This window comes from Anabrus simplex, chromosome 1 (genome assembly GCF_040414725.1).
Source record: "Anabrus simplex isolate iqAnaSimp1 chromosome 1, ASM4041472v1, whole genome shotgun sequence".
NCBI lineage: Eukaryota > Metazoa > Arthropoda > Insecta > Orthoptera > Tettigoniidae > Anabrus > Anabrus simplex.
Genome location: NC_090265.1, coordinates 180,996,471 through 181,009,832, shown reverse-complemented (window position 1 = coordinate 181,009,832; position 13,362 = coordinate 180,996,471). Strand labels below are relative to the sequence as shown.

At 36.9% G+C, this 13,362-nt stretch overlaps 2 protein-coding genes across 3 annotated transcripts in view; one reads left to right on the top strand and one right to left on the bottom strand.

Moving 5' to 3' along the window:
• Positions 1–10,432, top strand: part of LOC136859755 (aminopeptidase N) — a 206,097-nt gene extending 195,665 nt beyond the window's left edge. For both annotated transcript variants that reach the window (XM_068225771.1, XM_068225770.1), the window contains 3 exons: positions 9,029–9,163; positions 9,256–9,337; positions 9,462–10,432. In XM_068225771.1, coding sequence (XP_068081872.1) covers positions 9,029–9,163; positions 9,256–9,337; positions 9,462–9,668 — 424 coding nt within the window. In that variant the 3' untranslated portion in view covers positions 9,669–10,432. The remainder of the gene's footprint in view (positions 1–9,028; positions 9,164–9,255; positions 9,338–9,461) is intronic.
• A 1,407-nt stretch (positions 10,433–11,839) lies between these two features.
• The window catches only part of LOC136859593 (probable maltase), a 146,939-nt gene continuing 145,416 nt past the window's right edge, over positions 11,840–13,362 (bottom strand). The window contains exon 10 of the mRNA XM_067138708.2: positions 11,840–12,520. Coding sequence (XP_066994809.2) covers positions 12,355–12,520 — 166 coding nt within the window. The 3' untranslated portion in view covers positions 11,840–12,354. The remainder of the gene's footprint in view (positions 12,521–13,362) is intronic.

Below are 13,362 nucleotides of genomic sequence, written 5' to 3'. Positions count from 1 at the left end.
TGTTTCTCTCTATTCTATCCTATAGTTTCATTTCCACTTTATCCTATATCTCTGTTCCTTGCACATTCCTTCCCCTTTTTTTAAGAGAGATGTATGATTTGTAGGAATTTCAATTCAATTCCCTTTGTTTTGCTTTCTCTCTGGCAGTTGTAACCCATATTTCTGCTCCATTTTTCAAAACTGAGACATAATAGGTCTTGTACCAACACCTCTTTGCATTGTTTTGGTGCCTGTTCATTCCATCATTCCATACTAGGTCTATTATGCTAGAAGGAGAAATGGAAGAAGAACAGTATGGTTTTAGGAAAGACAGATCAATGTATGACCTGATCTTTACATTAAGACATATGATGGAGAAAGATGGGAGTGTGGAAAAGACATAGTGATGACATTTATTGACATAGAGAAAGCTTATGACAGTGTGCCCAGACAGTTGGTATGGGACACATTAAGGAAAAAGCAAGTTAACAGAGTGGAAGTGCAAATGATAAAAGCTATGTACAAAAATTGTGTTAGTAGTGTGAAGACTAGTATAATAAAAACAAAATGGTTTAAAGTTGAAACTGGTCTCCGAAAGCAAAGTATACTATCCCCCATACTATTCATCATAGTCATGGATGAAATTCATAAGAACATTAAACAGAGATTGGGAAGACAGGCAGGCAACAAAAGCCATGTTGTTTGCAGATGATATAGTGATATGGAGTGAGGATAAAACGGAAGTGCAAAAACAAGTAGATGTATGGAATCAAGAGAGAGAAAAAAATTTGGGATGAAAGTAAGCAGGGAGAAAAGTAAAACAATAGTGATGACAAGGGGAAGGAAGGAAGGAAGGAAGGAAGAAAGGAAGAAAGAGGAAAGATGTAACTGAATGGTAAAATTCTGGAAGTGGTTAAAAGTTTCAAGTACATGGGAGGTGTGATCACAGAAGATGGAAAGATTACCGAGGAAATTGGAAAAAGAATACAACAAGCAGCTTCTACCAGAGTGTAAGAGATATTTTGTCGAACCAAGATGTCCCGAAAAAAAATGTAATAAATTATTATATTCAACCTATTACGAACCCATACTAACCTATGCAGCTGGATCGTGGACTACAACAAAACGAGAGGAGAGTAGAATACAGGCAGCGGAGATGAAATTCCTAAGAGGTATCGAGGGCAAGACCAGAAAGGATAGAATTAGAAATGAAGAGATAAGGTAAAGGACAGGAATCCAAAACTTCAAGACAGGATAGAAACAACAAAGCTAAAGTGGTATGGGCATATGATGAGAATGGGGCAAGAGAGAGTGCAAAAAAAAGCTTTTTCAGAGAAGTTAACAGGAAAGCGACCATGAGGAAGACCCTGAAAGAGATGGACAGTTTCAGTGTGGAAGTGCATAGAGAAGAGGGGAGGAAAACCAGAAGATGTACTTAAAAAAAGGAGAAGAGTGGTGGAGAGACAGGCAGTGATTGAAGTCCTTCATTCACAACCCGACCTGGGAAGCTGCAAATGGGAAATGAAGATGATGATGATGATGTAAATCTGAATGTAGATGCCAAAGAAGTGTGTGATATAATGATCAACCAAATGAAAGACCAATACCAACAGTCTCATATATTTAGTAGTTTCAAAATTATTGATCCAAGAAAGTTTGCTACGTTCCGAGAAATTTTCCCAACGAATTTAGTCAATACTTTTTCATTGAGTTACAGCCCATTTATTTCCCAAGAGAAATTAAGAAATGAACTTTCAGTGACTTACTGCAATGATATCTTTAAAGATTTTCCTTCAGTCTGTGATTTGTTCACATTCTTCATGAAACATTCCTTCAAAGAATCATTCTCAGAGGTAAACAAAACTACGAATTGCACTAACTACCCCAGTTTCAACAACAGAAGCAGAGCGAAGTTTCAGCACATTAAAAAGAGTCAAGAATTACCTTAGAAATAGTATGGGTCGAAACAGACTGAATTTACTCACTGTTTGTTCAATTCATAAGGAGGAAATTGGTGAAGTTCCTAACTTCAACAAGAGTCACTGAAATATTTGCCAGTCAGAAGAATAGGCATGCTCAACTGCTGTATAAGTAATGTCCCATTTGGTGAATTCAGTTCTATTTCTTTATTAATAACTATTTAGTGTATATATTTTGCTATATGTACTGTCTTTTGGAGCTTTTGTGGTATAGTACAGTATAAAAATCCATGTTTCAAAAATGCCTGCCTCAATCCCATATTCATGGTCAAAATCTTTATATTGGGCCCCATCGGCGGAATAGATCATGAGCTGCCACTGGTTTTGTGTAATTGGTGATGTATGATAAATTGTGTGATTGTGGTATGCAAGCTAGTAGGTCATTTTACTGTACAAATGAAGACCACTGTTGTTTGTTGTAATTAATATTAGGTTATTATTTGTATTGTTATAGTGCAAATGTACATAATATTTAGCTTTTAGCTCATGTACATAGATCACTGTTTATTGCCATACTTGTTTTTCCATTACTTTATTACGCATTACATTCTGTTTATGCACTGCCTTATACGAAGGGTGTTCTATATTCTTTTACACTTTATTTTTTTCTACCCAAATGAAGTAGCTTACATTACACATCAGTTGTTACATCCACCTTCTCAACATAATCTCCTTGTAACTGTATGCACTTTTGCCATCAATGTGACAGTCTCTCCAGACCTTCCTTAAACCATTCTTTTGGAGTGCTGCATACCCATGCCTTGACAGCTGTGTCCATTTCTGCAAAATCTGCAAAACGGCAATCACGCAGAGGTTTCTTCATGTTCCCAAACAGGTGATAATCACTTGGTGCCAAGTCGGGAGAGTATGGACTGTCCCTATGCTTCCATTGCATCGAATGTTGTTTCGTTTCGTTTCATTTGTGGCTCATGGTAATGGAGCCATGTCGCATTACCAGTCACAAGCCTAGCCATGAAGTTGGCTGGACCTTGATCATGGCATTGCAAAAGTTCTCTGCACACATCCACATGCCTCTGCTTTTCGTCTGCAGACAAGAGTCTAGACTCCCACATGGATGACACCTTCCCCACCTGTACGTGGCCTTGCACGATCCGCTGCAGGGTGTTTTGGCTAATTCCCGTGGCTGCCTCCATTTCCGTAATTGTGATGTATTTGTTTCCTTGGATGGCCTGTTCGACCCGGACAATGTTGGCTGGTGTTGACACTGTCACATTCCTTCCAGAAATGGTTCCGTTGTCCACCGAGGTGCACCCTGTTTTCCAACCTTCCACCCTGTTGTAAACTGTTTTCCTTGATGGCACATGTTCTTCACAAACTGCCACTAAGCGCCGATGAATTTCTGCAGTGGTCACGCCTTCTTTCCATAGGAACCAAGTCGCATAGCGCTGTCCCTGACAGTTGCTTTCCATGTTGTCTGCTCCTATACTGACAGTGTTGTTATGAAGTGGCTATGACGAGTGTATTCATTGGCCCCTGTGCGTGTGCTGCTACCAAACAGTGGAACAAGACACTAGTTACACTACCTTCAAAACTGAAATGTCAACCATACCCGGACATATACAAAATAAGTGTCAAACAATATAGTACGCCCCTCGTATTTTTCAGGGTTTTTTTTCTGTTTTTCATTATGACTTCATCTCTTTCTTTTTACTTTTATGTTCCAGATTTCTTTTTGTTGAGCTTTGCTTTCTTTCTTCGTTATATGTTCTACGGATCTGTTATTTAGCTTAGTTATCTTTGATTTTATAATGGAATAGTATATTTCTTATATAATTAAGTATATCATCCTGTAATTATCATCATCATCATCATCATCGTTTGAGAGAAGATGACACTCTGAGAATGCCAGCTGTCATGCAATTTTCTAACTTTCATTTTTTTTTTTTTTTTTGCTATGGGCTTTACGTCGCACCAACACAGATAGGTCTTATGGCGACGATGGGATAGGAAAGGCCTAGGAGTTGGAAGGAAGCGGCCGTGGCCTTAATTAAGGTACAGCCCCAGCATTTGCCTGGTGTGAAAATGGGAAACCATGGAAAACCATCTTCAGGGCTGCCGATAGTGGGATTCGAACCTACTATCTCCCGGATGCAAGCTCACAGCGGCGTGCCTCTACGTGCACGGCCAACTCGCCCGGTTAACTTTCATTTGGTAGTACAGAAATATATTAAAGAATTTCATCATGGATAGACCAATAATTTGGAAATGATTTTTAAAATGTTGCATCTTCTACTTGATTATTATATTTGGCCACAAAATTTCAGAAGAAACATAGATATGCAATGTGATCAGGATTTGATGGAAACATTTTGTTCGTCCTCAAATCTGACAGTGATTTACAAGAACTTTCTTTACAAATAACTCCTGATGTTCTGCTCAATCAGTATGAATAGAACCAGTATGAATAGAGACTAACAATGCCCCTGAAACTTTAAGTTATAGTTATAATCTAAAGGTATCAGTTCTCTTTATAAGTACTAAAACTATGGATTCCAGTACCCTACCAAATATTTAGTTAGAAAAGAAAGACAAAAATGTAAAGTAGAGACTGTACAAAGATTATAAAGTATAGTAAACAATTGTGTATGTGATTATGCCATGAAATGGTAGGCCTAATACATTCGATCAAAATGTTGTCTTGTTACATGGTTATAGAATACAGGGTAAGCCACCATCACCACTGGCAATATTTTTAAACAAAAAGGAATTTTGAAAAACAATTTTCACAGACAGAACACCAGGAGATGGGGTCATAGTAATTAAAGTTAATTCAAAAATGTATGGAAATATAATTTTCAATATAAACTTATTTTTAAATGGAAACCTCTATTATCTTTAGCACAATTGAAAGCAGGAAAAGAGACATTAATAGTGGCATTTGATACAATGTGATATGTTAATTTGAGCCCAAGTAATTGTGATGTGAATTTGATGCTTGAAAATACCTCAGAAGTTCATTCACTTGTTGTGACGAACATGATCCCTAACCAGAGAGTAGCACTGGCCTATGTATAAGATGACTATACTGTTTCTAATTTTGTGTTGTTTTAGTTTTCCAATACACCCAATGTAGCACTTCCATTTGTTGTTATTCTGCATTGGATTTGTACTCAGGACAGTCCAAAAAGTAACCAGGTGTCTGTGATGCTATATGCAAGTGAAAACATTTACACCCTTCTATAACAAAGCACACTGAGAAAAGTTTTCTTTTAAACAGTAGTTAAAAGTACAACAGAGTACAGAGTTGTAAGAACTGTGCTGCCCACCAATGGAGAAGCAGGTGAATTTTATTATTATTATTATTATTATTATTATTATTATTATTATTATTATTATTATTATTATTATTATTATTATTATTATTATTTTGTCCAACCCTTGCCCTGTTTCTCTACGGGGTTGGGTATGAGGTGAGATGAATCTGTGATGGTGGGTTTTTTATGACAGGATGCCCTTCCCAATGTCAATCTCATCAGAGGAGTTAATGAGATGAAATGAATGACATGATATATGATAGTAGGAAGGGAGATGGTGAACCCGGTGCTGGCACATAGCCTACTCCTGTCAAATAGCATCAAGGGGTCTGCTCAAGGCTTAATGTCTCCATCTGACGGACAAATCACCATCAACACCGTCATATGCCCTCACTCCATATGAGCACTGGGGAGAGGTTTGGAATTTAATCCAGGCTTTTGGCACGCAATCTAGTGATTCTGATGGTGAAATTTTTCAACCAATGGGACTCGAACCAGCTAACCATGGTGTCAGACCGTTTAGACTTCAACGCCTTAACGATCATGGCCATTGGAGGGGCTAATAATAATAATAATAATAAATGGTTCACATAGAATGCAGCAGTTAGGAATGCTAGTGATTTTTCCAAGTGATTTACACTACATAAATAGATACAAGTGCACTTATTGACATTCGTGTAAAATGCACTACTGTAGTTTGTCCCTATGATGGATCTTCTGCAAATGAATTTACTTTGGGTTGTTCTTTTAGCTTCTTCATAATTAGACCAGTTCAACTGAAGAGTGTCTTCACAATTGTGTTTTTTCAGTCCTCTACAAAGGTATTTTCTAGGTATTTTGCCCTCAAGTATTACAACGATTAAGCTGCCATGTTGCAATCTGTGCCCCAACCATGTTGATCTATTTTGATTTGATTGATTAGCTGTCACTTCTTGTTAACTCTTTTGAGAATGTCCACATTGGTCATCTTATCCACATAGCTTATTTTTTCATAAAATTTTGTAATAATTCTATTCTTTTATAGTAGTGACAATAATAATCTTGGCTACTGTGAGTAGATGTTATATTTGATGTCATTTTGGCTACCTGTATGTTAATTTTGACCAGAACTCTATTGCACAACCTACTGCTGAGTTTTAATTTTGTAAAATATGTCTCCAGAGGTCTTTAATATGCTGACATTGTGTGAGATGAAGTGTGGAATGGACATTTTCTGCACTTCAAAAATCTGATTACCTCTTCTGAGTTTGAACCTAGAATCTTGGAATCCACATACCAACACTCTATCATTGATGTACACAGGAAGTTTACAGAATAGTGTTCAGCCATAGTAGGTATTTAGTTGCTTTGTTAACACGTTCACACCCGTATCCGACTTACGGCGGATAACAATTCACCAGTTCCTTAAGGCATTTGGTGAGAAAAATATCAAGTTTCAAAGTTCAATATGCATTTAGCATCTTAGGTTTACCAATAATTCCTAGTTGGAGCTAATACCTTAACACTAGTATGTGATGTAGTTTGCCATAATGCAATATATATACAAATTTTTGCCATTACTATGTTAAGCATTTAACATAGTCATTTAACATACTGGTCATGGGTACGTATTGTAAGGCGCAAGTACACTTGTATGACCGTAGGTTGTGCCAAAGGTACTCCTGAAGCCTTTGGTAATGTAATGGGGAGGGCCCACGGAAAATAAACGGTAGCTGGTACGCTTGTAGGTTGACGGGGTGGAAGTACCCTTGGTTGTAGGGCTGTTTTGCTGTCTGTTGTGTAAAAAAAAAAAAAAAAAAAAAAAAAAAAGAAAAAAAAAAAATCAAACAAGGCATCACTGATATATGTGTCTGATTGATTGTGTGCAGAATGTTCACAGAAAACATTATGTATGGAAGTTGCTAGGAAATGGCCGGGAGTGAACATGTTAAGTTAGCAAGAAAGGAAATGTTTTGCTTTTGCTTCACTCTTTTCAAAGAATGTGTTTTTGATTTGTGAAGATGACTTCTTGAAAGCTAATGTGTGAGGGTAGCTCGAACAACTATAGAAATAATTGAAATAACGTGAAGAAAAGGTTTGTGATGATTTTAACATAAGTTCAGCAGTCTACATTCAGATGCTGATTAGGGAATTCCTGTAGTTATGACTGATTTGAAGGATGGCTATTGGCATGATATCAACACTCATATAAAACTACAAGCTTGCTTTAAATTTAAAATAGAGATGAATACAGTAATGCTATAAAAACAAACGTACCTTACAGTACTCCACAATGATTCAATAATTAAATTAGCAATACTTCTGAATATATTGGTATTAATGTACTGGGTGTGTCAGTTGCTACACACTCTATAGTAGAAAAGGTGACCTACTTGATCCACCATAGGCAATTTCTTTGTGATGCACCTAACAGCTACACACAACAATGTAAAACCAGAGAAATTGCCAAATGTTGCAGGGGCTGCAGACACACAGAGAACTCAGTTTGCTGAGCACAGTGTGAGGGCTCTGCACATTGCTTGGATAGTGTCACTGCATTGAATGACAAGCAGTTGTTCTTTCTGCACGACATTTATATCAGAGTATGTTCCAGAATGTACAGGTTGTCCAAGAAGTCCACATACCCTTATAGTATTATTGATCACTACATATGTATAACCTGGAAGTTCATCATAGCAGAATATTTACATGTAAAAACTATCTATCATGTGGATTTGCATTTTTACCGCCATGTTGTACACAGAGATCTATGCACCTCCATATCCTCCCTGACATGTTGTGGAGCATCTCAAGTTTTGAAAGGCTTCCTCGACACTTTTGCTCAGTTCTTCCTTTGTCCAGTACCAATGTTGGGAGACATGGAACTATATTATTTCTCACAACACATTGTCTGGTTTGGTAAGATCCAGGCTTTGTGGGGGCCATTTCAATGGAGCTGGAGATGTTACTCAACCATGTCCAATCCAATTTTGTGGAAAGAGTTTTTTTCAAGGAGATCACTTACCAGAATAGCGAAGTGGGCTGGAGCCCAATGCTGGTCTAGCCACACAGATTCATAATCTCCTTCTCTTGCAGGTGAGGTATTAACCACATTTGCAACATGTGCAAATAAAAAAGTCCATTCAAAAATACCCACATTTATGTGGGTTACTTTCCAGCTGTTGCACACAATGAGTATTTTCCTAAGCCCAGAAAACCATATTCCTCCCATTTGAACTGTGATATATTGCACAATCATCAGAAAATAACACTTTTGTGTGAGATAGGGCATTTGGAAATTGTGCCAACAAAGCATAGCAGGCTGCAACTCATTGCTCCATGTCATCATCAGATAATGCATTCATTAGTCAGTCTAAATTGTTGCATCTGCAAATCAGGGTTCCTGTGGTCATGCATTGTTGATCATGCTATATTAAGTTCAGCTGCTCGTTTGCAAATCGATTTAGTTGGGGTCTGCTCAGTTGAGTGAGTGATGACAGCACACGTTTTCTCTCACTTCTTCTTACGTCGACTACGTACTCACTCATTATCTGTGTTATGCCCTGTGTATGGTCATTCATCCACCCACACACACATGCCACTACTTGTTCCTTAACAGTGTAACAGTGGAATCTTTCCTCTCTAACTGGAAGTGTGGCATGAATTACTGAATTTCCTTTCAACAATTGATACTAAATATTTTTCAACCAAGTGCTCTTGCATAAAACAATTGTACTAAAACCTAATGAAGGAGTGCAATAGGACATTCATTTACTGAATACATTTAATTTCTTTTGAATATGTTGTCTCATCCAGAATCTTCAGTTTGATGTTCATTGATGACACCCAACAGATCCAAGATGATGAAATCAGAAATGTCCTTTCATCTGTCACTGATTATTACACCTTTATCAAGTTCATTGCAAACAACTGGGATATAATTAAAGAGAGGTAAGTCAAATCTTTTGTCTACTAATGTGGTCATACTTGAAGAATTCTTTTTTGGAAAGAAGCTAATTTTTTTTTTTTTTTAATGTTTCCAGTTGGGAAGCAAAGATGGATTTATGGAATAGTATACTTCAAACAGCAACTCAGAATTTCAGAACACGGTATGGTTTCAGCTTGGTAAGTTCAATTCAACATGAGAAGGTTGTATTTATTTTCTCTGTAACTTATTATGAATGACATGTGAGAATTTTGTAGCCGTCAGTATTTGAACTATTCATTGACCTTTTATTTATTAATACAGGTGTCTGAGCTGTATCAGAACCACAAAACTGAGCTAGGCAGTGCAAGAAGGATTGTTGAAAACTCCCTCTATACTGTAAGTGAGAAAATGAATGGACAGTACAAGTTTATTCGTCATATGTCATCTTGGCTTGACCAGCACTTGCTGCTTCTGCCCAGCCAAGATATACCTGCAAGTCATTTTATGAGTACGCATATTGTATATTAAGAGCAGAAGATGTAGTAATATATTCAATTAATGTAGTGCTTCTTTTTGTTCTCAGTTTTGATGAGTCTTAGCAGAACCTCTGATAGAGTTGTTCAGTATGTATGGTTGCACATGGTTTCATACTGATACATAAATATGGTTGACATATGTCACAAATTTCATGAACAATCTACAATTTTATAGAATAAGAAGTATTTTCTTGCTGAAAAGATGTCCATAACGTTTTATTGTAGTTATTCAGAAGTTTTGAAAGTCAGCTTCAAGTGATTTAAATTATGAACTGCTTAGAATAGGAGGTTATTATTTCTCTTGTTCCTGGGCATGTAGAGAAGATGTTCCCTCTTATGCCTGCCTAATGGACAGAAGAATGGGTCAGGTTAACACTAATATCTTTAAATGCAATTCAAAATGAAAAATGTACGGTAAGTCTTAGTGAGTTTCACAGGGTCATTCAAAATAAAAACAAATTCCTTTCTTCTGTTCTTGGCTCTTAGAAGTAAAAGTGGTATACAAATGCTTAGTGGATTGTAAGTACACATATTTTGTAGTAATACATGTTCTTGTCATTAAATGAAGTTGATACAAAGATACAAATATTAATTTCTTTATTATGAATGTTTCCTTATATTGGTTGTAGCAATAGCTAAATTGTGTCCTGGTTTCGGGCTATTAAACTGCAATAGTGTCCTAATTTTGGATCATGGCAATCCTACACATAAACAGTAAGAAAAGGTGCACTGCAAATATGTAAATAAATTCAATTATACTGTATTATTAGCGATTCAGTTGTTTGTACATTTCTTGGAAGCGCAAATCCCCTCAATTAACCAGTAAGGACCAAGGTCTCAAATATGTTACACCAACCACAAGATCCAGTCTACCAGACAGATTTTTGATATATGTAAGAATGCTACAATTATATGGAAATCTTTATATTTCTCAATAATGACCTTTCTTAAAGGAGTAGTACACAACATGAAGGTAATGATATTTGTGGATATTCTGTTTCATTATGACGGAATGTGGCAATACATCAAAATTTTACATAACAAAGGAAATCAAGGAAAACTCTCACTGCTATGTGAAATGTTTCAGCTTAGAATGTTGGCTGGTAAGGATTTGTCACCTAAGGTTCAATACTGTGTAAAAACATTTTATGTGCTGTGGGTCAGTATTTCTTCAACAACATCATCACATAGCAGTTTTCACAGGCACAACAATATATCACTGAGTAACATTAATAATTTTACTATACTGTAGTCTATCAGCCTTTGGTTGTGGCATCATACGCAAACATTAACCTGGCTCAAGGGAGAGAGGGTCGCCTTCCCTATTCTCCACTTGAGTAATTCTTGCCTGGTGCATTCACACTGCTCTAAAAATTTACTGTTACCAGTAATGATCATGGAGCTACTAAAAAGTATTACGACAGAACGCCTGTGCATACAGAACTTGTATCTAGAAAAGAGGACGAGGAAACTAAACCTAGTCCCTTCCGTTCCAGACAAGCGGACGGCAGAGTGGGAAAGGCCAAATCTATACGTATGGTAAGGGGTGTGAATAGAGTGGTCACATGGAGGTACACAGTCGTCATTTTTAACATTTCTGGTTGATATTGATACAATTGAGCAAATTCAACACACTCAGGGGACTAGCCTCGTCCTACTAGTCCAATGACGGCACGCCACTGGAAAAATGAGTTAGTTGGAAAATTTGTAATGTCCGAGGTCAGAATACATCGCTTAGTCGAGGAGCTCATCTCCTTACTCCAAAGTCTTCTAAGCCCAAAGTCCTATATAATGAAACATTAAATTAAAATATGTACTGCAAGCAACTGGAGTTTTTACATCAAAATTTTCAACAGCAGAGGTTGGAACCACTGAACAGAAAGGTAGTGTCCTCACTCTTCTGTACAAAGTTATAAGAAATTAACTGACATGTCTTGTCATACTCATCAAACTGATCCAATGTTGAACCATTCAACATTCACTTGTTATGTTCCCTACAGAATTCCTTCAATAGAATGTCATTTAGTATAGTTTAACACTCCAGAGGTGTATTTGGATGACTTCCTCACCTTAAATTCAGAACAGTTCTACAGGGATGCAATTTTTGTCTTGAAATTCTGAGGTCCACAAAATTCATGGGAAAGATGAACATACTAATGAATATTGTTTTCTTAAACACATAAAATACTTTTTTATTTCACTCCAGAAAATTTGACAATTTACATTTCTTAAAAAGAAAAGGAAACTAATGTATATTTCTCTAGTCTTGATGGTCCACAGACTTCATCTCTGGTCCACACAGGTCAGCACTAAAGAACACTGTAAACATTTTCAGAAAATTTGGCATGAAGTCTTCAAACTTACAGTCGTTATCAGTAAATGATCTCCAACATTCATTAACAATAATACACAATCAACTGGACAATCTTTCTTAAAAAATTTCAATATTTCACTTTTCTCTCTTGGAGCTCTTTCTCTTTAGTCTATTATTTTCTCCTGATGTATTATTATACTATACAATTGAAGGGAAGGCTGTATCTCAATGGCAAGTCTTAGCTATTCTTTACAGGTATATCTTACTCCCTAGTATAATTTTAGAGTAGGAAAGGGGTCTTTATTCAATGAAAACTATGATGTAATTAAAATAAAAAGTTTTAGAAACACTTTCTCACTAGCCTCTAGAATATAAAACTAATAACTCCAAGGGTACACAGAAGTAGCAGTAACCCTGAAGGCAGAGCTGACACCAGCGCAGCATCAGTCATAGAAACATCCATACATTCCTCAGTGAGTACCACAGTGGACATAGGTGGCAGAACGATGCTTTCTACTCGTACATGATCACTATAAGAGAAACAAATAGCTCTTTCATTCATATGAAAGGAATACCAAAGATTTATTCAAAAGTAAGACAGAATAGAGGACAATTTGCACTCTATTGAATTTTAAAAAATTGATCATTAGTCATTTGAAATTATTTTGGCTTTACACAGATAGGTCTTATGACGATGGTGGGACGGGAAAGGACTAGGAGTGGAAAGGAAGCAGCCATGGCATTAACTAAGGTACTGTCCCAGCATTTACCTTGTGTGAAAATGGGAAACCACAGAAAACCATCTTCAGGGCTGCTGACAGTGGGGTTCGAACCCACCTTCTCCCAGATGCAAATTCACAGCTGCACGCGCCTAACCGCATGGCCAACTTGCTCGGTGAAATAATTTCGTTTACCAAACCTAGTATTTATATCATAGAGATGTTCACAGCTGATAACAATAAACTAATTCTGAATATAAATTATACAAAGGAATAAATAAGTGACAAATGAAGTCATATATGGAAAGAATAGTTAATAATGTTATTGGCTTTATGTCCCACTAACTACTTATTCAGTTTTTGGAGATGCCGAGGTGTTGGAATTTAGTCTTGCAGGAGTTCTTTTATGTGTCAGTAAATCTACTGACACAAGGCTGACATATTTGAGCACCTTCAAATATCACCGGACTGAGCCAGGAACAAACCTGTCCTGTTGGGGCCAGAAGGCCAGAACCTCAACTGTCTGAACCACTCAACCTGGTTACATATATGGAAAGATTTGAAAAGGAACTCAAAATAGGATAAAGACATGACAGGTCAGTATGGTAAGAGAGAACAGCATAAAGATCAATCAATAAATCACTACTGATCTG